Consider the following 25,866-nt stretch of genomic DNA (forward strand, 5'->3'; position numbering starts at 1 on the left):
TATTATTCAAACGGCATATGCCAACACCAAACGTCAGAAGACGAATATTTAGATTTATCGCACGCCGTTCACACGGGCATCTGCTGGTTACCTCCAGTGCAGCATCGCTTCACACATGCTTGGTTCATGGTGATCGCACATTTATTAGTCAGTACATGGTGACTAGGCAGCAGATATTTGCACGCTCTAACCTAAGAAATGATATGAGTATGTACACGTCGCGAGGCGTCATATAATCTTGCAACCGCAAAATTGCGATAATAATTCACAGAGATCGCGACAAACAATGAACGGAACTCACGTACACGTGCCTCTGGATTAGCCCCATGCCAAAACACCAGCAACAGGCGAGGTCCACACCATGCAGATTCGGCAGTCAACAAAAACAGCGTGCTTTTCTCACAACGCAGACAAACGAATCCAGACGACAGGCCGCGGCGCAGCGATGCACAACACAATGTCTGAAGGCGGGTATTTCTCGTCCGAACCGAGTCCCGCGACGTACTCGGAGTCCGCGAGTCCGCGAGTCCACGAGGACGCACGCTTCGCTCCGTCGCTTGGCGCCACTATGTACACAACACACGCCATCGCATGATCACAGCAGTGGTTTAACGCGCCACGTTCGCCTACACCTGAGTCACATTGCGCCGTTTTTTATCGCCGGCGATGGAGGCCCGCGAGCCGTGCTGGCTGCCGTCGGCCGGGTGGAGCCGCGGCTTGGGCAGCGTCGGGGGCGGCAGCCGACCGCCACGCACGCGCTGCGCCTGCACCAGCGAGTCCTTGTCGCTCGGCCAGCCGGCCGGCTCGCCCTCCGACAGGGTGTTGTTGTTGCGGGGACGCGGGTCGGAGGTGAGCGACATGAACGAGTCCGACGGCTGCGTGCTGACCAGCGAGCGGCCGTCGTACGTCATGTCCTCCCCGTACGGCGTCTGGTAGCTGTTGTAGCGCGCCCGACCGGCGCTCATGTGCGCCGCGTTCAGGTGCAGGTTGTTGCTGTAGTGGCCGTAGCTGCGCGTGTCCGGGCTGTAGCACGGCTCTGACGTGTTCAGGATGTTGGAGGCCGTCCACATGACGGGTGTCGGGCCTTCGGACAGGCTGCGCACCGCCTCCTCCTTTTCCAGGTCGTAGGCGATCTTGACGGGCGTGGGCTCGCGACTCTCCACGCTGGGCACCGTCACTGTGGTGATGTGCCGCGACGCGCCGGCGCCCGGGTCAGGCTTCCTGCGCCGGTAGCAGAGGAAGTAGTACAGTGCCAGCAGCACGATCAGCAGGACCACGCCTGCTACGCAAAGCAGCACGATCAGCAGCAGCTGGTTGTCAAAGGCCGGTGGCGTAGGTCGCACGGGGGACGAGGCTTCCGTGGGCGGCGGCGGTGAGGGTGTCGCGGGTGGCGGCGGCATCATCAGCGCCACCACGTTGGAGATGCGCGCCACGTTGCCGGCCTCGTCCACGCCGCGGATGGCGAAGAAAAGCAGCTTGTCGACGGTGTGGAAGTCGATGACGGCGAGGCTGGGCGTGCCGGCCGGCTCGGGCTGGCTCCAGTGGGGCACGCTGGTGCAGTCGGTGAAGTGGTCCCGCAGCTGCGCTCGGCTCTCCGAGAAGCGCACCTCGTAGTGCGACACTGGAGACGGTGGCAGGTGTTAGCGGGGTTTGCTGACACACCGATGACGCTCCGGGCGGCGAGGGGCGCAACATTTGATGACGCTTTAAATACTGTGGGACATGAGAACCCCCAAACCCGGAATGTCTTGGCGCATTGCAGATGCCATCGAATTCAACTCGCCCGTGTCGAATGACATAGTGAAAGCCGACAGGGCATTCAAAGCCGACCCAGGCATTCGCATCAGAAACAGTGACCTTGCATAACAGCAACGGTCGCAGCCTCACCTCTGGTGTCGGGTTTGTCGTAGTCGTCGCCGGGGGCTGACCAGCTGAAGGTGATGGTCTGCTCGGCGGCGTCCGTCTCGGCCCGCAGGTCAGTGATCCGGTTCGGCGGGTGGACGTCCGTCTGATAGTCGACGTCTCCGGAGACGAGGATCCCTCCGCCGGACGCCGACCTCCGCAGGTCAAACATGGGCACCGAAGTCACGTTGCCGACGGTGGAGCCGCAGCACGGCACCTGGCCGTTGACCGGGATGGCCCGCGGCTGGGTCAGGTCACGGCCGGTCACCACGCGGGCCCGCGACCCGCCCACCTCCACACGCACGATGAACAGCTGACTGGCCGGCGTCAGGGAGCCGAAGTCGGTGAAGTAGCGCGAGTAGATGCCGTCGCCGTGCAGAATGTCCGGCACTGAAACGACATACCGCTCCGTTAGAACTGATCTGCATGAGCTACCGAGGTTCGCGACGGCGTCATGCAGGATTAGTCTCGTGTAAACACCGTCCTCCCATTTAGGATGACATGCTGCGTTGTTGATGTTATACGCACTGCGGGCCTCGAAACATTCGACAGCCGTCCCTTTTAACAATATTTGCCTGTGCATGACAAAGACGGCATCAAGCACCTTCATAAAAAAACACCTCGAACATGGCCAGACCCGACAGATTCATGCGTCATCACATTATCATGATGGCGTTGAGCTGACGCGGAGTGCACCCCGTGTCGCCGGTCGCGTCCTACCTGCCAGCCCGTTGTCCAGCAGCTGGATGCGCACATCGTCCCCATCAGGGGCCCGTCACCGCGGCGTACACCTGGGCGTTCAGTACCGGAGCGCTGCCCTGCATCACCTGCACGAACGGCCAGAGGGGCGTTAGAAGACGGGAGACACGACAGGGGGCAGGCGTCAGGCGTGTCACATTCACGCGGTTCATGGAGAGAGAGAAAGGACGAACGCGTTCAACCGCCTCACGGTGGCAACAGTTGCACGGACACCGGTGGACCCCGCGGCCAGAATTGTGAGAAGGGTCCGCCACTCGAAAACTGCGTGGTACTAACTTTACTTTCATCAGTACGTATCTCATGGTTGGAAATGATTTTCAGTCTATTTATCCATGCACTAAGTGCACCAACGACAATAGGCACCCACTCACCGACGCGTAAATGATGAGCGGTCGTTCCGTGGCATTGAGCGAGCCGGTACGGTCCGCGTTGGTCCACACCTCGGTGCGGACCGTGTCCTCAGAGGACGCCGGCGAGGACATCACTTGGACAACGATGCTGCTGTGCGATGGCGCCAAGTTGTCGATCTCGTACTCCCACCGCCCTTGCTGGAGAGGCAGATAAACATGGATTAACCCAGTTGTCCAGTGCCAGCGATGTCAAATCGTTTCATTTTCCACCAGCTTACATAGAAAAACTCTGAGGAATAATGCATAAATACACCGCCCCAGAACTAAATATAATCATCTGTCAATTTCACAGAACGGTCAGCCTTTAACCGGATCATTGTTTTAGTACTCAGCATTTGAAAGCACGCGTATAGCTGCAACACAATAGCTCACAAAAACAGCCAAACCGAAAAAGCTGCCGGAAAGCTGCCGCCGCTGGAAGCCGAGCCGTCTGCCCCTGGCACTCACCACGGGGTCGATCCTAATGTACTGCAGGTGGTTGGTGGTGTCCGGGTACGTGTACACGGGCAGCAGCTGTCCGCCGGGCCGCCGTAGCTTCACGTAGCCGATCTCGCTGCGCGTATTGTACAGCACCGTCAACGTCGTGTTCACGCCCAGCGTGGTGTCGATGAGGAAGCTGCCGCGGACCTGCTGGCCGTTGCCGACGAACCGCTGGTCCTCCACCCTGACCATCAGCTTGCGCTTGTCCGTGATGTACTTGTCGAGCGTGAAGACGTATGCGTCGGCCAGCGAGTGGAATACGCTGATGCTCGTCTGGTCGCCCAGCCACGAGTCCTCGATGATGATGACGTCGCCGCCCGTCTCCGAGGCGACGCGGGAGAGCCCTGGGGTGACGTAGGGGTAGAACACCAACACCAGGCGCACCTGCAACGAAGGAGGGCAGGTGTGAAGTCGAGCCCCCCGATGTGACCACGTTCATAATCATCACGAACACACCGGCGTGGTTGTTACGTGGTGTTGCAGGCCCAGACAACGTCGAGACCTGCTCGATTTCCCGGAGCAAGACCTGTTATGTTAAGCTGTGGGGCGAGTGTAGCAGCTTTCCGACCAGACAGCAACGCTCCTGGTATCGACCCCTCTGATTTACTGCTCTAGATTTCGACTCACTTGCTTGGCCTTCAGCGCAGCGATCATGTAGTCGACGTCTGCGGCTGTCGGTTGGTTGCGGCTGTTCTGCTGGTTGCCGGTGACCCAGATGAGCGTAGAGCCCGGTGCCCGGTTCCCGAGCGACGACAGAGCCCCGTCGACAGCCGTCGTCCAGCTCTTGCTGTCCTCCATCACGTCGTCGGCGATGGGCGGCAGGTTGGCCATCTCTCCACGCCCCATCAGCAGATCCGGCACGGTCGTGAGGTTGCGGTCGGTGCGGTAGTCGGCGCCGAAGTGGCCGATGCCCACCTGGATCCCCGTCGGCACGTCCCAGTTGACGAACTTGCGGATGGAGCTGCTGACGAAGTCCCAGCGCTCCTGCTGCCGCATCGTGGCCGTGCTCTCCAGCAGGAAGAAGAAGCGGTCCGTGGTGGCCTTGACGACCCTGAAGTCGACTGAAGGAGGGGTGGAGTTCCCGCTCGGCGCGTTGTTGCCGTTACGGAAGTCCTCGTGGTCCTGCATCACCTCCCAGACAGACCTCTCCCCACAGAGCAGGTTGTGTTTCGTCGGCGCGGACCTGTCGTGGTCGCCATCATCGCAGAAGTTTTTCACCTGAAACACCAGCCAACAATAGCAGCCACGACTGCCACTAAAACCCGCCTCTGGTAAAAGGTCAACATCCTGCTGCGACAGAGCCATCACCACCGCTGTCGCCCTGCCCCGCGACTCTCATGACAAATCGTCTCCGAGTGCGTGGCAAAAACACGCTCCGGCTGGAAGCATTAGAGGCGATCCGACGATGATACCCGCGCACGACTGCAGAGCCCGCCCCGATATCACGATTCCGGCCGAGTGCGGTCGGCGGCGAAGTGGCCCTATCACCGGCCGCCTCTGAGAGCCGCGGCGCGCGTGCGGGTCGGAAGTCTGTCGCGTGTTTTTGCGGCGGCGCCGGCCGATACGGTGGCGGCGGACTGATGGGTTTCGGCGGAGGAGGCCGCTGATGTGGCCCGTGCGTGATTCATGGTGGACGCGGCTTCTGTCCGGCACTCCCCAGAGCTCTAATGGAAGCCGCCGCCGATTTTGTGGCAGATTATGCGGTGGGGCTAAGTGCTCCTACCGGCAGCATACTTTCTTTCTGCACCAAACTCATTTGTGAATGGCGATCCTATCAAAGAAAATATGTTCGCTCGCATGATTTCAACCTCCATTGTGACTGCGCGGAAAACCCATTGCAGGTACAGGAAACCATCTGTTCACAGAAAACTGGTGCACAGTGTCTTTTCCTCATGCGGCTCTACTTGTTGGCGCCCCGGCGCACCCACAAAACTGCGGCATTGCGTCGGGCGCCCTGCTTTGGGAGTGCCTGAAGGATGACGTACCTGACTAAGCTCCTGCATGTACATGACGGACGAGGTGACACCGTCATTGCTGGCGTTCGTGAACGGCACGAAGGTGCAGGTGTTGGAGCTCTCCTTGCAACCGGGCCTGCAAAACACGCGGCCATCAGGCTGGGATGAGCGCCGAGCTGGCACCTGGGGCCGCTCGTCTTCCCCTGCGGCGCCGGCTGCCGCGCCGACCGGCGCTGACTCGGCGGCGGCGATGAGTCGGGCTGAGGCGTCAGCGGCGCCGGACACGGGTCATTCGAGCCAGGCGGGGGCGCGGCGGCGAGCACAGCGACCGGCACAGACAGGACCCGTCCCCCTGACGGGCCCGGTCAGCGGGTCAGACGTCAGCACTGTCAGCACTCCGCGCCACCCTGTGGTCGGGTCAGAGGCCTGGAACACCACCCTGGCCGGGGCGTGAACACCGGTCGGGACGGCACTGCTCCCGGAGCCACGGCGGGGTTCCCACGGCGTCCCGGCAGCTCCCACGGTAATGGCGGGTCACGCACCGGGCGGCAGACAAGTCGGCCAGATCTACTTTGCGCCGGACGGCTTTGTCAGCCGTGTGCACGCATTCGCGGGGATCTTGTGCGGCGTGCACCGCACAGCTGGCCGTGTCCAGCAGTGGCGACTTTTCTTAGCGGGAGCTTCCGCCGACTCGATGTGACGCCATTGTTTGAACTGGTTTAGAGCGACGGCGAGACGGACCCGGCGACCCGGTGGTTTTACGCCGAATCTGCTGCATCATGCCCAAGGTTGCAGCGTTTAAGTCTGAACGCTCTGGGTCAGCCCAAACGGCACAGGTGAAACGTGACACTGTAGACATGTCGCTTGTACTCACGGTGAGACGGAGCCGGCGACGGCGCCGTCCGAGCAGCCGGTAGGTCGCCACTGGCCGGCCGTCTGCTGGTAGAACGACGGGTACAGAGGGTCCTCCGCGTATCCGAGCTCCTCGAACACGCCCCACCGGTACTTGGCCCACTCATGCACGAGCGCAGCGGCTGCCGGTCGGAACAGACGGCGGGTCAGAGCTCCCGAGCGATACCTGACCCACTCATGCTGGCGCTAGCGTCTTGGGCGCACCCAAAAACGCTGACGCCGCCTGGCAGCGCAGCAAGAACATTTATCAGCGTAGAACAACAGGCCCGACGTCGGCGGGATAGATGGGCCAGCCGTGTCGGGGACGGGGGCAGCCGCGTCGACAGGGCACCGGCATTGTCTCGACTCAGCTGATGCGGCGCCTAACTCGTGCTCGGAATGCAGCCAATGCGCGGCGCGAGCGTTAACGCGTTCTCTGCAGCGCCTTAATGATACGCTATCACAGCGGATGGGCGGCTGGCGAACGCTGGGCCAGGCTGGCTGTTTTGCAGCGGCTGAAGGCGATCTCGCGCGCTCGGACGCACGGATGATCTGCAAATCATCCGTCAGAATTCAGGTCACACTGTGGAATTTCATCAGGGGATGCGGGTATGGGATCGTGCTGCTTTTTGGTATACGCATTTACCTTTGCTTCCATCGGACGTGCCTTCGCTGACGTAGTCGGCAGCAAACTGGACGAAGGCGCCGGGCTGGCCGCACTGGCCAGACTGGTGGGTCCAGGGGGCCGAGCCGTACACGGGGTGAGTGGTGCTGACCCGCAGGTCAGAGGTCAGGTAGCTCTCGGTGGTGGCCTGACCCGGCGGGTTGGCGCCCGTGCAGCTTCGGGGCCACGAACTGGGCACCACTACCGTCACGTCACTGAAGAACGCCCGCTGATTGGTCGCCGTGTACAGGTAGGACGAGGCGTCGTTGATCAGCGTCTGAAAAAAGACACGATGGAGTGAGCTTTGTTTGCGAGCTTACTACTCGACCCTCGTTGAACACTGTGTCACCATATCCTCCAGCTAGCCGCACCAGCCGGCGCAGCTTCCACGCGCGTGACCTGGCACAACCACAGGGAAACCCTACACGCCTCCACTACTGGCGCAGCGCCGGCGCGGCAGCGAAGGTGGGTCGCCACCCACACCTGCGAGGCGGCCCCAGCCCACTGGAGAAACGAATACTCCCGCCATGTATCTGAACCGTGTGTTCAATGCCACGAACGGAATCAACAACAGGCGCAGCCAGGGTCACGCGACCTCGACCCCGCCTCCGACGAACAGAGGGCGCCCCACGCAGGGCTGTTGGCGAACGCGGTCCTTTCGAGCCGGCTGCGGCAAGCGCGCATCAGTGCGTTCTGGCCGCGCACCCTTCGGCGACGGGCGGCGCGCGAGGGCTGCACTTTCGCGGCCTGATGGGCGCCGGCGCCGGACAGTCCTCCGGTAACTGGGCCGCGCGGAGGTCCGGGGAGATGGCGGCTGATGGATCGGGGGCCAGAGGGAGGAAGAGGAGAGAGGGCGAGGGAGAACAAAAGAGGGATAGAGGTATATAAATGGCGGAGAGTGTGAGGAAGTAGGATGAAACCTATTTGTCCGTGCCCCAAAGGGAATGGAATATATCCAGCTAATATGAGCAAACAGGAGAGACCAAAACAAAACAGCGGAGCACAAAACACGAGCGTGGCATCCAAACCACAAAGCCGAGTGGGATGAGGACGGCAGACAACACTTCCAGGCGCACAATCGGGAGCAGGACACCTGCAGACAGGCCGCCAGCGCCGGCCGGGCTAATCCTTCCGCCGCGCGCCGGCCGTTTGTCCTCTGGAGCCGTGACGCCGTGTGAATCTGGCGGCCGAAACAGACCCGCGGCCGGCCCTAATCCGGCATGGCGCGGCCTAAACCAACACGCCATTGAGCGCCGCCGGCTGCCGCGTCCTCGGCTATTTCGGGCCATTGTGTCGCCGATCAGGCGCGCATAATCCGCACCTCCCGCCGCGCCGGACATCAATAGGTGTGACGAGGAGGGGCGAGCCCCCGGCAGGAACGTCCGCCGACTGCCGACGCCGGCCCTCAATAGTGCCATCAGGCCGGAGAGGGCACAGAAAGGCGGCGGCAGGGGGTCGACAGGCGCACTGCGCCCTCTATGGTCGCAGTGTGCCCCTGCCGACGACGCAAAGAACACGGAGGGGCGCGACGGACGAGCGGGCGCCGCCGGGCCTGGCCGGCCGTGTGATGGATGGACCGGCGTGAGGCGCGCCCTGACCCAGGTGCCGCACTGTTTACCCCGGCAGCAGTGGGCGGGTGCGGAGGCCGAGTGGCGAGGCGCCAGGCAGAGTCGGGCCGCCCCGGTCGGCTGGCACCCGCTCCCGGCTCCCGGCCACAGCCGGCTGTGATGGATGACCCAGGAGGACGCTCCATTGTGGTGCGAAGTTTTCCGGCAGGACTCAACGAGTGCGCTAAAACTGCACTGCGCTGCACATGTACAGTCGCGGCCGGCTGGTTTACGCGACTTTCCTTTGATCAGTTTTCCGCCGGGATTCAACAAACGACCCGCCGCGGAAGCCGCGCGGGCGGGGCGCGCCGCATGGCGGCGCGTATCTGGGGCGCCGTGCAGACGCCGGGGCGTTCGAGTCATCCTGCGCGCGCTCTCTCTGGCCGCCGCTCCGTCCGATGACCGACACATCGCGGCCGACCTCCGGCCCGTGACGTCACGGCGGCACAATCGGCCGTGATTCGACGCCGTGACTGCTGGCTGCACAAAGCGGGCTGCGCCGCCGCCGCCCGAGCGCAGAACAACAGTTAGCCGCGTTAGCGCCGCTGCGACGGGGCCCGAGCGGAGACGAGCCGACGAAGCGCTGACGGAGAGGCGGCGAGGCGCCCCCGCTGTCCGCCGCTGCCGCCGCCGCCGCCGCTGCCGCCGCTGCCGCCGCCACCGCCGCCGCTGCTGACGGTTCTCAATTTTCTCGCTCGTTTGCAGGCATCTCCCGCGGCATTTTTGACGAAAACAATTCATCCGCTGGTAAACGATGCGGAGATGATTGCCTGTGGAGTAAGTCGGCGCCGAAGCGAGCGCCGCCGCCGAACAGCAGGTGCCTCAAACGGTGTTTGTTATCGCCGCACCAGCTTGCATGGAAAAACTATCCCTCACGCGCTGGCTCTCCACATGTGCCGACTGGTGGCGTCCAGGCCGGACGTGTGCTCAGCTTGGCACACGATTTCGCCGCGCTTCAGGCCGGCTATACGAGAATGAGAGGCGCGTGGAACACCTGGCGACGGCTTCATTTCCGTTGAGCTCTGCCCGCTTTCGCCGCCAGCAACGCGGGCAAACGACCTCCAAACAAAACAGAATGGGGACGGAGAATGACTCCAGAGCCAGGGCAAAGAAGACCCGGACACTGCCTTAATGTGCCGGGAGAGGGCGTGACCGGGGACGTGATGTGACCATTTACCATTCAGCCCGCAGTCATACTGCACGCCGCTGAAAAAGCTTTCAGTGCACGCCCAAAGAAAAAGCTTAAGCGCGCGCCGGCGCCACAAAAACCCGGTCATCGGAGTGACAAAAACCCGAGTCACGAGCTGATGACTGGCCGGCGCACGCGCCTCGTCCGCCGGTCCGCCCCCGGAGGCCTTTACAGCAGGGCCAAGCGGCACGCCCGGCCGCCGCCGCCGCCGCCGCCGCCGCCGCCGCGCATCCCGGGTACACTGACCCACAAACGCCCAGGGTGGCGGCTCACTTTAATTACCGGCGTAAACGTGCCCACTGAAAGGTGGCCGGTGCCGCGTGTAGCGCCGCTCTCCGGCCGCGCCCGACGCCGCAGCCCGTTCGGAATAGATGAATATCGCTCTAACGGTGATTGAGGAGTTACGGCGCGGCTGTGCGCCATCTGCTCGTTAATTCTCGTGATCTGGGCCATCTTGCATGCATAAGCGTTCGACTGCGTCGCGCCCAGCCGCCGGGAGTGGGTTCGGCTCGTTCGGGAGCGCGCGTGGCGGGCCGTAACGGACGCGAGCGGGCCGGTCGGCTCGTAACGGGTCAGAAGCGGCGCGCGCACAGCTAGAGGTGACAGGAAATAAGCCGGCCCAGTGGGCCACGGCAACACGGAGAGGGCGTGGCGTGGGCGCACGGGCGGCTAAAAACGCGCGCTCCGCGCACATAAAAACGATAACTTCTGCTCCGGCTGCCATCCAGCTGCCGGAGGGAGCGTGGCTCGGGTCGACGCGGGCGGCGAGCGCCGATGCCATGAAGGCGCCGTGACCCGGCGCAATCAGGTCACGACACGGCGCCGCCGCCAGGGGCGAAACACCGTGCGGTCGGAGGGTCGACCCCGGAGCCGCCGGCGGACGCACCGAGACTGCGGCGGCACGGGAAATGCCACGGCCCGACCACCGGCCCGGTGAGAAATATGGCTTCCACGGTCACGCCGGCCCTGCAGACGGGTGTTTAATAGGAACACGGCGGTAGGCGCCTTCATCGTGCAGAGCGTATGCTATTGAGCCGGGGCGCTGCGCCGATCTATCGGAATTCCGACTGTGCAGCCGAGATGGGGCGTGAGATAAGACTCGTGCACGTACGAACGAGGGGTTAACTGCTGGGGAGGAGTGCGAGGCAAACATGGTGCAAGCTGCCGCGCGCACCAGCTCATCAAAACAAGCTTGCATGCCACCACAGTGGGGCATCTCCCAAAGCAAAACCCTTCTTACTTACGCAGCGGCCTTAACCTTTATCCCTCCGAGTCGTAGCCCGCGCGACCTCCGGAAGCGTCACACGCCTTTCAACTCTGACGTCCTCCGACAGCCCTCCCCGGCGGCCGGGCGCACGCGGCCCTCACCCGGCGCTCCCCCAGCTCGTCATCATCTGACGTCAGCTAGGGACGGCTGTGTTTGCCGCCGGCGCCGCCGCCCGACCGCGGGCGACGACAGCCGTCACCGCCGGCCCGCCGCCGGCCCGCCGTGTTTACCGGTGTCCCGCCGGCGCCGCCGCCGCCGCGGCCGCCGGCTTTCAACAGGTGGTGTCTGTGTACTCGGCGGCGGCGGCGGCGGTCACTCTGATCAGCTGGCGGTCGGCAAACAGAGCCGCGCTGGACACGCGGTGGAAGGTCGGATCCGAGTCTGAGCAGGTCGGATCTGGATCTGAGGAGGCGTTGGTGACCGGCGCGCTTGGGCGCAGACGGTGCCGGGCCGGAGCCCGGTGGAAGGTCGGATCTGAGTCCGAGCAGGTCGGATCTGGATCTGAGGGGGCGGTGGTGGCCGGCGCGCTTGGGCGCAGACAGTGCCGGGCTGGAGCCCAGACAAGGATGGAGTCTGAAGCAGTTTAGCGATGTAGATCAGAGGCTGGTCAGAGATGGAAACACTGGACTCAGCAATAAACAGTGGAGTGGTCAGGGATTTGAACAGATAGGACTCGGCGGAGGCGTTGGAAGTGGTTCGCCCAAAGAAGACGGTCCGAGAGGCGGGTCTGACGTGACAGTGAAACCGGAACGGAAGTTAGACAAAAATGAAAAGCAAACGAGATCCGGGCTCATACTACAATTCCGGGTATTTCTGATTTCAACGTAGGCCAGCGTTGCCAGCAGTAATGAAGGGGCCGCAGGGGTCACGCAATAAAACCAAACAAAAGTAAACGTGAACAGCACGTTTCTAATAACGCAACATATAACCGACATCGCCTTGATGAAAGCTTGGAAATGGCCGGAAATCAACACGGGCATTCAAACAACATTATGCCAATTTGTTTTGAGATATAGCTGCCGCGATAGAGGGGTTTTGCGGTCAACATGTTTTTCCATTCATCCTGGGCATTGTAACAACGCAGATTAGTAAACTGTGCTTGGAAGCAATATGCTTGACTACGTCTCCCGCATATAGGAAATACCCATGACTTTATGTAAGGGAGGATCACCAAGTGCTGCGGGGCGGGGCAGGCGGCTCAGTGGGAAGATCGCTGGATTGGGATCTCAGGCAAATGAAACCACGAAACCGTCGTTGGTACGAGGGTTGCGACATAATGGTACACGGCGCAGTAGCCGCCTGTCCCCTGTTGGTGACGCCCGTGCTTCACGTTCCAGCGTTGGTGAAAATAGATCAATACTGAGCTCTCTAAGTTGCGTAGGCGGCATGACTTTAAAGTTCTGGAATAATTCATCCCCATTTTCGTGAATTGATCCCCAAATTTCGTGACGGAAACGACGGTCCAGGTCCGCGGACGCACGGCGAGTAGTGAGCCCTTAGCACTTTTCAAAAGAAAACGCTTTGAAGCCAGGCTCCTCGAAATCCAGAGATATTCCCGTATCACTCTACTGGAGGCTTAGCAGAAGTCGTTTTAACATATACATATCACGATGGGATCGTCACTGCACATGTGGTGATGTACGTGCAGGGCTCAGCCTTTGAACAACGGCTCATGCACGAGCCGAACGTGCATACTACATACCGGAAAGTCAACGTGGAATTCACTCTCGTGTTCGCACGCAGAGCAGTTGGAGACCGGAATGTCACGATATGGTCGCTTGAACCCGGCTCAGGCGGGGTTCGGTATGCCACGTCCACGCAATCTTTGTTCAGCTCGAGTAGGATTTGTAATAGCATGCATATATAGTCAGTCATGTCATCATTGGACTATCTGTGTTCGTTATTCTGTGGCATATGACCTCTGTGCAATGGTCATGCCAAGCAAAACTGACTGAACAAATACGTCCAGAAGGCCGCGAATATGTGTCTCGCATTACCATGCTAACTGCTAAAACACGGGTTATATTTTGTCGGCAAACAAAAGTTCCGTCCTGCCCCTCAGCGGGGAGTATGTGTGGAATTCTGCCTCGCCCCTGCGTCCCAGCCCCCGCCAAGGGACAGACTCTGTTATTTACCCCGCATGTGGCCTATTATACCGTCCTAGCCGGTAAAATTAGCTGTGATTCGTCCCGACGCGGCGGACCAGTGAGTAAAGTAGCCCTTTCGCCAGCAAATTGGCAGGCTGTAACAGCGAAGATTACTGCCTGGTCCAGCCGATAGCCCAGGTAGCGTCACTGCGAGCCTCGCACGATCCGCGCGTCGAACGTGACGTCAAATCTGATCCGATCAGACCGGCGGCGGCAAACCGTGAGCGAATCAGATCGAGGGGGGGGGGGGGGGGCGAGACCGCTAACTGGCCAATTGGCGCGCTCCTTGTGCTCATTTGCATCGTACACGCGATATCATTGGACCACTGCCGTTTATAGGTGAACATGTGCGAGACAATGCAAAATTAAGACGCAAGGAATTCGTGGCGCGAAAAGATTTGGATCCTGATACCACCTTGAAAGTGACCATTTGCGCAGATGCTCCCTGCCAAACGGTCTGTCCCCGTCAGAAAATGGTCACCTTCTGCGGTTAGAGCGAAATAAATAAGCTCTTTAGATGCGGTTGTCACAATTTCAGGCCGGTGAGGACACTCCTCTGGCCGAATCTCACCGTAACGACTTCCCCTTCTGGACCACCTGTTCTCTAATTACAGCCGGGAGCTGCCAAACAACAGGTGGTCGGTTGCTTCAGTCCTGCACCGCTGATGACGCCGGCGGGACTGGAACGGCATCACGGGCAGCCCCGGCGGCATCCGAGGCTCTCCGGAGAGACCACACACGCATGCACAGAAACACACACACACACACACACACACACACACACACACACACACACACACACACACACACACACACACACACACACACACACACACACACACACACACCACACACACACACACACACACACACACACACACACACACACACACACACACACACACACACACACACACACACACACACACACACACACACACACACACACACACACACACACACACACACACACACACACACACACACACACACACACACACACACACACACACACACACACACACACACACACACACACACACACACACACACACGTATATATATATACATACATATATATATATATATATATATATATATATATATATATATATATATATATATATGTATACGCGCACACGCGTGCGCACGCGGGCCTTATCGTGTGTGCAGTCTATGCAGACTCAGACAACTGCCTCTTCAAATGCGGCATGGGTATTCAAATGGCTTTCATTGAGATGCTGATCTCAGATCAGACCTCGTCCCTTCTCGACGCACATTAGCGCCCGCATTCGGGGAGCTTTCCTCACCGCTGTCGTGCTGCGGTCAGCGTACTTTGTGGCGTCGAAGCGGTTAAAGAAGTCGGCCACAACATCTCGTAAATGGTTTGTTGAAATTATGAGTGTTCCGCTCACTAGAGATATTTCAGAAATCGCAAAGAGCAACTCGTCATCAACGCTCATCGTGGCTGGAGCCCACGTCATCCTCGCACGGGCAACGGCTGCGATAGCGTCGCTCACGGGCCAATACAGCGTACGTCAGTCAGCCACGGTGGCAGCGGCGGCGGCGGCGGCGGCGGCGGCGGCGGCGGCGGCGGCGGCGGCGGCGGCGGCGGCGGCGGCGACGGCGGCGGCGGCGGCGGCTCCCGGATCGCCCCCGGTGCCGGCCGAGGCCCTACAAGTGGCGCCGGTAAGCCACTTAATGCGCCGCCGCCGATGCCGGGAAGCCGGCCCGATGTGGGTGGGGAGGCGGGCTCGCGCCGCGGCCGGATCACATCGACATGGCGCCAGGTGGCCGGACCGGAGAGTGGGGCCCGTCACGGACCGGAGCCGGTGGTGGCGACGAGCTCGCGGCACCGGACGACGGCTGGACGCCACCGGACCGGAGCCGGCGGTGGCGGCACGCTCTCAGCACCGGACGACGGCTGGACGCCGCCGGACCGGAGCACCGCCGAATCAATTTATCGCAATTATCGATGCGTAAGGATGTAATGGCCGGCGGTGTGTTATCAGGGGGTAATAACTCACGAACCGTTCTCTAGATTCCAATAGGATCGAAATTGCATTCGTCACAATTATGGGGTCTTTATTGGGGACGTTCCCAGCGAATGTCCGACCTATGTCTTTATCGTGTTGAGGATGGCGGTGGTCGAAGTTTGCGGGCTGCGGAAGCTTCTGATTGGCCAGTCACACAAGCGCCGTTTTGGGGAGCGAACAGGTCAGGGCAATTGTCCGACCTACGGAAAGGTCACAAAGGTGAATTTGAGCCACAAAGCAAATTCACCGCCCCATAGTCGTGGCACAATTTCCTTGAAGCCATTAGATGCAATTCTAGATAATCTCGCACAGAAGTAGAGCATCAACAGCGGAGCGGGAGGAAATCTTCGATCCCGTTGTCCTGCCACAAAAGCCTGTCTGTGACTGACCGAGCGCGAGGGCAGGACCGTCCCTGGGATCGGCCGAGATTCCTGCGGCCGACGGGCGGAAGCACGACACGAGAAGGGCGGCAACCGTCGGCAAAAAACGCCCACCGCAAAGATCCACAATAGGTCCCAGAGTACTGTCCACGACGTCTGAGCACGCCACAGCGTCATCAGACGAGCATCTCGGCACCGGACGCGACCAGACAAAAACCTCGGTCGGCGAAAGGAGAGGTGCTCACACGGTGCCACTCGGCAAGATCGAGAGGACGTTAGACAGGACGCGCCATGTGACGAAGAGTGATGATCCGGCCAGAATGACTCGTAATTGGTCATGAAGACATCACAATGGGTCCATGCAGAAAAAGAGCGAAGTAGTTCGGGACAAGAACACGAGGCGAAAAGGCAGTCGGATGAAGATCAGACTAGAGGGATGAAGAGAGAGAGAGAGAGAGAGAGAGAGAGAGAGAGAGAGAGAGAGAGAGAGAGAGAGAGAGAGAGAGAGAGAGAGAGAGAGAGAGAGAGGGGGGGAGGGAATCCGAGAGCGCGCGTGAGGGAGAGCCTCGTGGATGCCAATGACTTGACGTATGCAGCGTAATCTTCCCACTCCTCGCCGCTGATGATATAATTGGCGTGTGTTCCCGGCGCCGCTCTGTTACCAGCCTGCCTGCCTCTGCCGTGATGGATATCACGATAGGGCCGCGCGGCACTGACAGACGACCACGCGCTGACGTAAAAGGAGACCCTCCGACCGGCGGATAGCCGCCGATCGCCGGCGCGTGCGTGTCCGCCAGTCCTGGCGGGACGAGCCTGACCGGCCGCTGCGCCGGATCCGTCTCCCCGTCTCCATCCCGCGCCGCGTCTGTCGTGACGTCACCAGGCCGTCTCAGTTCCCCGCGGGACCGGTGCACGGGACGGCGACACTTCGCTGTGTGGACGAGGCGGAGCTTCGCTCTGGGCCCTGACGGGCAGCAGGACGGCGTGGTTTGATTACGCGTCCTGGTCGCGTGCTGACCGAGCGTGCTTTCCAGCGTGGATATGAGAGCACGGAGTGATGTACCGGTGACTCTGACTCGGGGGTCCGATGTAGCAGATAGCCCGGGCGGATGCCAGAGATTAGTTGGTATGCCGCGCTATATCCGGGCCCATGGGAATGAAACTCCGCCCAACGGTGCGCCGTTTGACAAATGACTTACAGGGCGCGGGAGGAAACAGAGGGTAGGAGACAGAAACGACGGGCATCGTGCTATTCTCATACTTTGTATGAAATAATTACGTTTATTTTACCAGCGTCTCGTTCTAGTTATCTCGTCATCGCAAATAATTATACAAAAAGGCATTGTAATTTCGCATGTTAAATCAGCGTCATTTATGTCGTCCCTCGACGGTACAGTCAGCAATTAGCGTGCATTTGGTTATGCTGTACGTGTTCCGCGTGCGTCAAACAGTGCGGAATGATAGCAGTGGAACAAACACAAAGAAGTCCACTTTTTATCTTTGTTCCCTGTCATTTATTATTACCCGCATGACTGGCGTATGCAAATTCTTCAACGTCTTTACATCGAGTCATATGCGGCAACTCGGCTATGCTTAATGGCTTTGCTATTCGATGTGTTTGCCTCGTTCAGGCAAGACACTGCATAGCTGTCTACCAAAGGGCAATATCAGAAACGCCTGTGGAAGCCAAGACATGTGAACCAAGCGCCACGACAGCCGACCATTTTAGCAAACGGCAGCTCGTTGGGCAGGATGCGATCAAATGCTAGGAATCGCCCTCAGACATGGCTATTCCATGTCCATAAAGCAAACCGCACCGACCCAGCAGGAGCTCACGTGTCAGACGCCGGCCCGCCGTTTGCCCGTAAGATTACACGAGCGTGGAGCGGCGCCCCAGCGACGTCGCCTCGCTCCACTCCGGGCTAATTTTATGGGTCAATGATCATTTTGTTGTCGGGCTGATTAGGAGCGGTACGTCGGGTTGGGACGATGAGAGCTCGATCAAAGCGCTAGCCGTAATGTGAGCCAGCACGCGAGCGCGTCATTAGCGGATAGCTCAGGAGAGCGGGCGAGATTAGACGACGGTCCCAGCTCGTGAGCGGGCGACGGCGTCACAGATCTGGAGATATCCCCAGGTGGATGGAACTGACCGATGAGGATCCCACTGTGGCCTGTAGGGCGTGAAATGAACTCTGCCCTGCTCCTACGCTACGGGTCTTAAATTCATAGTGCGCGGTGGTACGGGACGTTATATACTGGTCTCGCCCCCCCCCCCATGGCCCCTTCCCACAGACTACTATGTCACAGTTTGTCCACTATCACACTGACTGGTCGCACCGGCTATTTGCTGTTTGTCGGTACAAACAGCAACCAAACAAAACTTCACCACGGCGCATGCAAGAGCACAAGGCTGATTCCTGCGATCAGATCCGGCGGTTTTCTTCGGGCCCGCCGAGGGCCTGCCCCGAAGCCGCCAGCGCAGGTCAGGCGTCCCGTGCCGAGCCGGCCGGAGCCGCGGCAGCACTGCCCCGCGGGCTCGTCCCAGTTTCAGCGGCTATCCCGCCCGCTCCGACTCCGCCCCTGAGCCGGAGCCGGAGCCGGAGCTGCCGCTGCTGCCGGGGGCGCTGAACTCCTTGCCGGCCGTAATGAAGGGTGCGCAGGGCCCGCGGCCGGCGCGGCGTCGTCGTTTCCCCGGCCGACCCCGATCAAACGACTGTGGGTTTTGGGCGGACGGCCGTGCCGATCATCAGGCCGCCAGGCGTCCCGTCACCGGCTCCAGACACGGGCAGAGGCGCCTCGTCACCGGCTCCAGACACAGGCAGGGGCGTCCCGTCACCGGCTCCAGACACGGACAGGTGCCCCGTCACCGGCTCCAGACACGGGCGGTGGGCAGGAGCGCCCGTCACCCTCTCCAGACACGGGTAGTGGGCAGGGATGCCCGTCACCCGCTCCAGACACGGGCGGTGGGCAGGGGCGCCCGTCGCCCGCTCCAGACACGGGCGGTGGACGGGGGCGCCCGCCGACGGCAGCCGCGCGTCTTTGTTCACGGGCCGGCGCGCAGCCGCCAATTACAAACACATTAACACCCGGCCGGGCGGCGATTTGTGCAATTTTTACCGAAACAGCAGCCTGTAATTTGCAACTAAAAGCCATGGCATATCATAAAATCCTGGCCTAATTCTATTAATTTCCGTTCCATGAAGCGCACCGGCTAAGCGTCTGGGAGCGTGTAGGGGTGTCTGATGGCGCCTGGGAGCATCTGGCGGCCCCTCCGAGTGTCGGCGGTTCGACCGAAGCGTGTCGAGGCGTGGGTGCCGGTCTGCTGACCTGACCGGGTCACCGCTGCCGGGCCGGACGCATTAATAACAGCACGCGATGGCCCAGCCGGCGCCTCATCGCAGCAGGCCGTGGTTATCGCCGGCTGGCTGCCGCCGCCCAGCTACCGTGACTACACGCCAGGCACCTGCCCTCGCGGACCGGGCCTGTAGCCCGTGGCACTGTGACCGAGTTTGCCAGCCGAGACGCCCTGCCTGATGCGTGGGCACGCTTCTGGTGCGGGATTCTGGTGCGTGCGCACGGAGCCAGAAATCGCACTCGGATTGCTGGAGTTGTCGCCAGCGGAAGCCTTGTGTCATGGAGGAATAATCTCTGCTCCTTCACCTCTGAATCATCTACTTCTGTGTCTCCTGAAGATACCCCTTACGAAAGGCGTCTTACAGCACCCAGCTAGCCTGTGCGAGTCCGCAAAATAGCATCCAAGCACCGTACCTCCAGCCACGAACGGTCTACACTCCGGAGCGAGCTTGCATTCACCGGAAGGACGTCCGAAAGGCCGAGCCCGCCGAGTGAACATAGACCAGCCGTAGCGCACCGGCCCCGGAGAACTGAGCCGCTCCGGCCGCCCGTGCGGGGCCGCACCGGGCCGCGTGCGAAGACGGGGTACGCGCACCGGCCGCTTCATTAGAGGCCGAGGTATTGGTGCCGAGCGCCGGCGGCCCGGTCTGCGGCGACCGCGCCGACCGACGCCCAGACGCCGTAATGACGGATGATTGGAGCGGCCTGTTGACCAGGCGCAGACGCACAAAAGGCCCGCGCCCGAGCCGGCCGCCCGCCAAATTACACCCCCGCCGGCGTGCTGAATAAACCGGCCCCCGCCCGCCCCGTCCTTTGTCTCCTCCGGCAGAAATGCAGTCGATGAGACGGAGGCCGCCGCAGAAAACAAGTGCGCCGTCCTTCTGTACGCTGCCGGGCAGTAATTAACGCAGGCGGCAGGCGCGACAGCCCTCCGTCTGACGTCACAGGACCACGGCGGTGATGTCAGGGGCGACACTAGACGCACAGTCGAGCGGCGTGAAGGCGGGCCGGAGTGCGAGCACCAGTCCGCGCCGCTCGCGCTCGCAGGACGGCAGCTGCTCCACTTGTGACTCCAGGCCGATGGACGTTGGCTGAGACTTTCTCTTTCGTAACAATGGGCACGCACGATAGCGTCGCGTGCCTGAGCAGCGAGTGTCGGCTCAGCGGTGTATCAACACATACTGTACCGCTCCTGGTGGAAGTGGACAGGCCACGGCTAGCACTAGGAGGCGCTGCTCTGGAGAAGTGGGGATGAGTCAGAACAGCGGCGAGACAAGGCTAGTTTACAAGGCGCTCGTCTGGCGTCAGACCGGGCCAAGTCATGAAGTACGGCGCTTGTAAATTGGAGCTGCAGCACATTCTCACCCCGTATTACTCGGAAAACGTGTTTGTTAACACCAGCTTACTTCTGGACTAGCGACCTGTCTCATGGAAAGTTGTTTCCATCATACGAGAAGCCTACAAATCGTTGGAACCGTCATCAAACAGGGTTCGCCGACCGATACGCTTCTCCGTATCTTGCACGATGCAGATTGCAGACACGAATGTGCCAGACTTAATTTGTTGCCCATTCATCACACCCGCAACCAGCGCACCCCATGTTGGGCTCACAGCGTGTCGCGCAAAAAGAGCACCTCAGAGCGATACCATCTTAATTGCGGCGAAATGCCACGATAATGCAAGTACATCATCCCAACGTCACAAACGCAATCCGCCGCAGCACCGTGCCGGCGCAGCGGGAGCGCCACCGACCTGACCGGGGCAATCCGCCGCGGCAGCGTGCCGGCGCAGTGGAAGCGTCACCGGCCTGACCGGGGCAATCCGCCGTGGCACCGCGCCGGCGCAGTGAGAGTGTCACCGGCCTGACCGGGGCAATCCGCCGCGGCACCGCGCCGGCGCAGTGGGAGAGTCACCGACCTGACCGGGGCAATCCGCCGTGGCACCGTGCCGGCGCAGTGGGAGAGTCACCGACCTGGCCGGGGCAATCCGCCGCGGCACCGCGCCGGCGCAGTGGGAGAGTCACCGACCTGACCGGGGCAATCCGCGGCGGTCTTGCAGACTTCTCGCGACGGGCGCGCGCAAGTCACCGCAGACGCAGATCCCCAGCTCGCTCCCGACCCACCCCTGACCCGAGAACGAGCGCACGACGGGCCGCGGCGGGCGCGCCGACGATAAAGGCGTCAGCAGACAGGCCCGCGGACGAGCGACACGACTGACGGCGGCCGTCCCGGCGCGGACACGGCCGCCAGAGACGTATTTGGCGCGGTGCGGGCGCGCCCGGCCAGCTGCTGCAGCAGCGGCCGTGAGCGATGGACACGGGTGGAGCGTCCCTCTCGTCCTCTCCGGGAGGCGGCGTTATCGCGCCGGGAGATCGCAGTCGAGCCGTGCCCGGTCCGCCCCGGCGGGTGACCGGACCGCGCCCGCCCCGGGCGCCGTCTGCGGTGCAGACCGCCGCGGGACTGACGTGACCTCCGCGTGCAGACGTCCTGGCCGGGGCGGCATGCTGACTGCCGTTCGCTCGGGCACACCACCCTGATGATACCGTCTGAGGTGCCCAGGTGTCCAGCACGCTGAGACACCCGCGAGACGGACGTGATACTGCACTGAGTGGCTTGCCCAAGGCCCTGAGATATCGGAGGCAGGGCCGTATCCAGGTGGAGGCGGCGCATTCTTACTACACTCATTTTACTCGCACCAAGCCAGGCCATGCTGGCTTGACAGGAGACAGATGCACACGGCTACAGTTTGTACAGTTTGGAGACAAAGCCTCCGACAGTCGGCACAGTTCCAGCTCGGCATCCTGCGAGACTCGGAGCACGCCGAACGAGCGCGCAGGGAGCGCCGCGGCGCCGCTCCCTGTCAGTCATTCGCGCAGCCGCTCCTGAAGCGGCGCTCCTGTCCGTGGACAGGCGTCGGCGAGTGGGAGCTGGGGCGCTCTCTCTGCAGGGCGAAGGCTCCGTCTAGGGGTCATACTTCGAGGGCGCCTGATCTGGCCGACCACTCAACAAGACGCATCGCCCGTCAGGCAGAACTGTGATCTTTGGCGGACGCGCTCAGTCCACCCCTCGACGACACGTCGCCCGGAGCGTCTGTCGTCTCGCTTCACCTGCCGGGACGCCAGCGTCTCGGGTCGGCTGTGACTCACGGCTGGGCGGAGCTCGTCCGCCCGCGCCGCTGAGTGGGACCATCGGCACTGTCAGCGACAAAGCCGGGCTCGGATTTAGGAGCTCCGTGCTGCCCGCCGACGGCTTATCCGTGACCGCCGTGTGTCGGCAACAGAGCGAGAGGGCGGGGCAGCCAGAAAGCATTGACACCTGAGTGTAAGCCGGAATGGAGCCCGTGAAATTGATCGCCCCGGTGTGTATTAGTGTCGCTGTACGTTCTCGCAGGCCGACGTCGCCCCGTCGCCCACACGCGTAATGGCACAGCGCGTCTTTAACATGCAAATAACGCCGGCCGTGCGACAGGTGCAAGCTCAATTAAGAAAGCCGTTTAGACTGGCTGCAGCGCTGGTGACAGGTGTAGGCCTTCGTAGCGGATCGGCCAGCACAAAAGATGCAGTTAGCTTCCGGATGCACGTATTGAGCCTGCTGGCCCGTTTTATATAAGAGTTTTCGGTCGCAGATTACAGTTTATAATCTACAGAGAGTGGCCGCTTCATTAAATCACACCCATCGCAGGCAGACAAGGCGAGGGGTTTCCGTGAAAGAGGTGTGATTTATAGTGCAGTATTTCAAAATCGCGACCTGCAACTAGCAGCCGATTGCAGTGGTTGGAGTCTCCAGCGCAGCTGCCGCCAGCAGCCAGGTCGGTCTGCCGGCGGCAGCCAGTGAGTGGCCGGGGAGTACTCCAGGCCGCATGCTCGGCTGGCCAATCGAATATGCCCTGTCTTACGCCCCGAGGGCAGCCCGAGTGCGCCTCGGGCGCAACCCGACTGCACTGCGAGCGTACCCCGAGCGCACCCCGGGAGTGCACCCAGAGCGCACCCGTAGCGCACCCTGAGTGCACCCCGAGCGCGCCCGGAGCGTACCCGTGCGCACCTGGACGCCATGCGGGTAGTCAATAACGCCGACCACGGAGCCAGGACTAGGGGAGCGACGAAGCCGAGCCGAGCGGGGCACACCGGCAAGGGGAATGGCAAATGGGAGGCTGACACCGGCAAATGGGAGGCTGACACCGGCAAATGGGAAGCTGACAGCGGGAGATGTGGTCATCAAACTATGCAGTGTCTTCTTTTGAGGGAATGAACGCTTTGGCTCTACGATATTGCTAAGACTTACCAGATGATAACGTAGTGAGCGCATTAATTTTGACAGATGCTTACCATCTTATCTATGCTGCTTTTCGTGCATTGATGAACAAAGGTGCACCAAGCGTACGTTCTTGAACAGAAACAAACAGAAAGAAATTGCTTCTACACATTTGCCAGTTTACTTGGTATGCGGAAAACAGTTCATAATGGCTTACGCACGTTGGTGGCATGATATTGCTAGATCTTACGGACAGAGTAAGCAGAACGGGCTCAGTGAACTGATTCATAATCAAAGCAAGATTCGTACCTAATACCGAATGCTATGTGAAGCTAATTTGCGACATTTTAAATGAGTTTAGAAATACAGTCATGAGGCTAATTTTCTCGTCATTACATGAAGACGCAACTTAAAACTAACCACACATTTCCGTCCACTTGTGTGACATTATACTACAACTTGGCAAGTCACAAATGCTGCGCTTCCCGAAGCTATTGAGACCCATTAAATTTCATCAAATGGAACAGCACGCCACGGTACCACCTGGGATACCCTGCCATGCAGAGCATATCTGACGCATCCCAAGGATTGAAGATCGGACCTGCGGGCAAGGCTGCGAGGCAAGTGACCGACGTCCCAATCCAGACCCGCGGCCGGCACCGGCGGCCCCACCTCGACTCTGACACAGACGAGCGGCGGACTTACCTTCACATTGTCCAGCACGTCCTGGCACTTCAGGATGTTGACGCGGTCATCGATGCCGACCACGAGACCGCTGTAGCCGTTGCTGACGAGCTGGACACGCGATCCGGTCGCGCAAGCAGCTAGCGCGGCGCAGAGGGCCACGGCGGCCGAAGGGCGCATGGCGGCGGCGGTCAGGGGACAACTCCACTAGCGGCGAATGCAGACTCCACTGGCGGCGACCGGGGACGTCCTCTGACGGCGGGGCCAGTCAGACCTCGAGCATGTCCGCCAGCAGTGGCGTGACTCTTAGTCAGCGGCGCTGAAGCTGCGAGCGAGCTCGAGACTCCACGCGGTCGCCAGTCCGCGGGTAACCGTCGCGGTCCGTCGCAGCCGACGGTGGCAGTACGCGACGGTGCCGGCGGCACGCAGTTCGGTCCTCGACGGGCAACCGAGCTCGTCTCGGCGGGCACCTCGTGAGACTTGCTCGCGGAGTGTTCCAGGCACGTCCAGCTGAAACCGCCTTCAGACGCACACTGGTGACGGCCGGCCGCACGCACCCGAGCCGCCCGGCCGGCCGCGAGGCGGCAGCACCGTCGCCTGCGCCGACCAGACGCCCGCCAGCCACCTTCGATAATGGGCGGCAGACCGCGCCCAGCGTCGCCACATGCGCGGCTCCATCGCGTAACGCCTCGCTTCGGTTTCGTGCCCTCTCGCGCCATAATTCTGCCGCGGCCGGACGTTAATGGACGGCCGTGTCTGCGCGAACTCGGCGGCGGCTGCCGGGCCGCGCTGCCGGGCAGGAGAACGGGTTCCCCGGCCGTTCCCGGGCCCCGGCCGACTACCGGCGGCCGGCGGCGCCGCCTCTCGGGGCGTTAAGATAAGACTGACTGCGCTGGCTGGCGATCGAACGCCCCCGGGGCGTCGGGCCCTGTAATCTGCTCTGATGCTTTATGCTCATGAGGCGGGCGCCAGCCGCTCCCGAACACTCAAAAGCGATCACACAGCAGCAATGTTCCGCGAATCGAGCGGCGCTGCCGCGGGATGAGGCTCGTAAACGGGCGGCGGAACGGCGCCCGGCGGCGGCAGGTCGGTCCCACGGGGAACGAACGGACGGGCGGCACCTGGCGACCCGAAGCGAGGCTAATTCGCCGCAACTGCTGGGTCTGGCGGCGACACGCCACAATGGGCGGCTGTGTTCCTTCAGGGGCGCCGGTCGGGCGCGACGGGTCAGCGCCGGCCGCCGACCCTGCCGACCTCGGCTGACCTCGGCGGACCTTCGATGACACGCCGTTTTGGCACCTCGGTCCTGGTCCGCTGTGTGGTATGGAGGATTCCTGAGAGTTCCGTGGCCAGACCCATCAGTGCTCTTGATGGGAGAGAAGGCAGGCCTCAAAAGGCGGGCTCACATGAGGCATTCACTGTCTAAGACATACTCGACTTTCTGCACGACATAAAACAGTTGAGAAATAATCTGAAATTATCTGACTCTGGATAATTCCGAACCACTCTTCTTCACGACAGGACATGCTCTCCCTATCACCATGTTGCGACGTGCGAGATGTTCTTCCAAAGTACGAGAGCTTCACCCTACACCATCCGCACGCTCGCTCTTCTCCGCAGTTCTTCAGCCGCTCCTCCCACCGGCACAAGAAGCCCGGAAGCGGAGAGCCGCCCACGGCCGACCCTCAGCTCAGGAGCGCCAGTGCGCCGCCGCCGCCCGCCACGGGGCCCTCCGACTCCTCGGCGGCGCCCGTCCTACCGGCCCTCGGCCGAGAAGCGCCAGCGCGCCGCCGCCGTCCGCCATGGGGCCATCCGACTCCTCGGCGGCGCCCGCCCCTCCTGCCGGCACGGGCCGCCCTGCGGCGCACTGTTGACTAATGGGCCGCCGTTA

General features: G+C 61.3%; 1 protein-coding gene across 1 annotated transcript; it reads right to left on the reverse strand.

The window, feature by feature from the left end:
* Window positions 1-123: 123 nt before the first annotated feature.
* Window positions 124-24,495, reverse strand: LOC119102980 (calcium-activated chloride channel regulator 4). Its single transcript, XM_037226431.1, has 10 exons — window positions 23,997-24,495; window positions 7,044-7,338; window positions 6,381-6,540; window positions 5,537-5,642; window positions 4,179-4,769; window positions 3,519-3,935; window positions 3,033-3,209; window positions 2,623-2,644; window positions 1,888-2,292; window positions 124-1,621 (listed from the first exon to the last, which is right to left on the reverse strand). The coding sequence occupies exons 1-10, from the start codon at window positions 24,153-24,155 to the stop codon at window positions 627-629; spliced, it is 3,327 nt and encodes a 1,108-aa protein (XP_037082326.1). The 5' UTR covers window positions 24,156-24,495; the 3' UTR covers window positions 124-626.
* Between the last annotated feature and the right edge of the window lie 1,371 nt (window positions 24,496-25,866).

This window comes from Pollicipes pollicipes, unplaced genomic scaffold, assembly GCF_011947565.3.
Source record: "Pollicipes pollicipes isolate AB1234 unplaced genomic scaffold, Ppol_2.1 Scaffold_5724;HRSCAF=6776_pilon_pilon_pilon, whole genome shotgun sequence".
Classification (NCBI taxonomy): domain Eukaryota; kingdom Metazoa; phylum Arthropoda; class Thecostraca; order Pollicipedomorpha; family Pollicipedidae; genus Pollicipes; species Pollicipes pollicipes.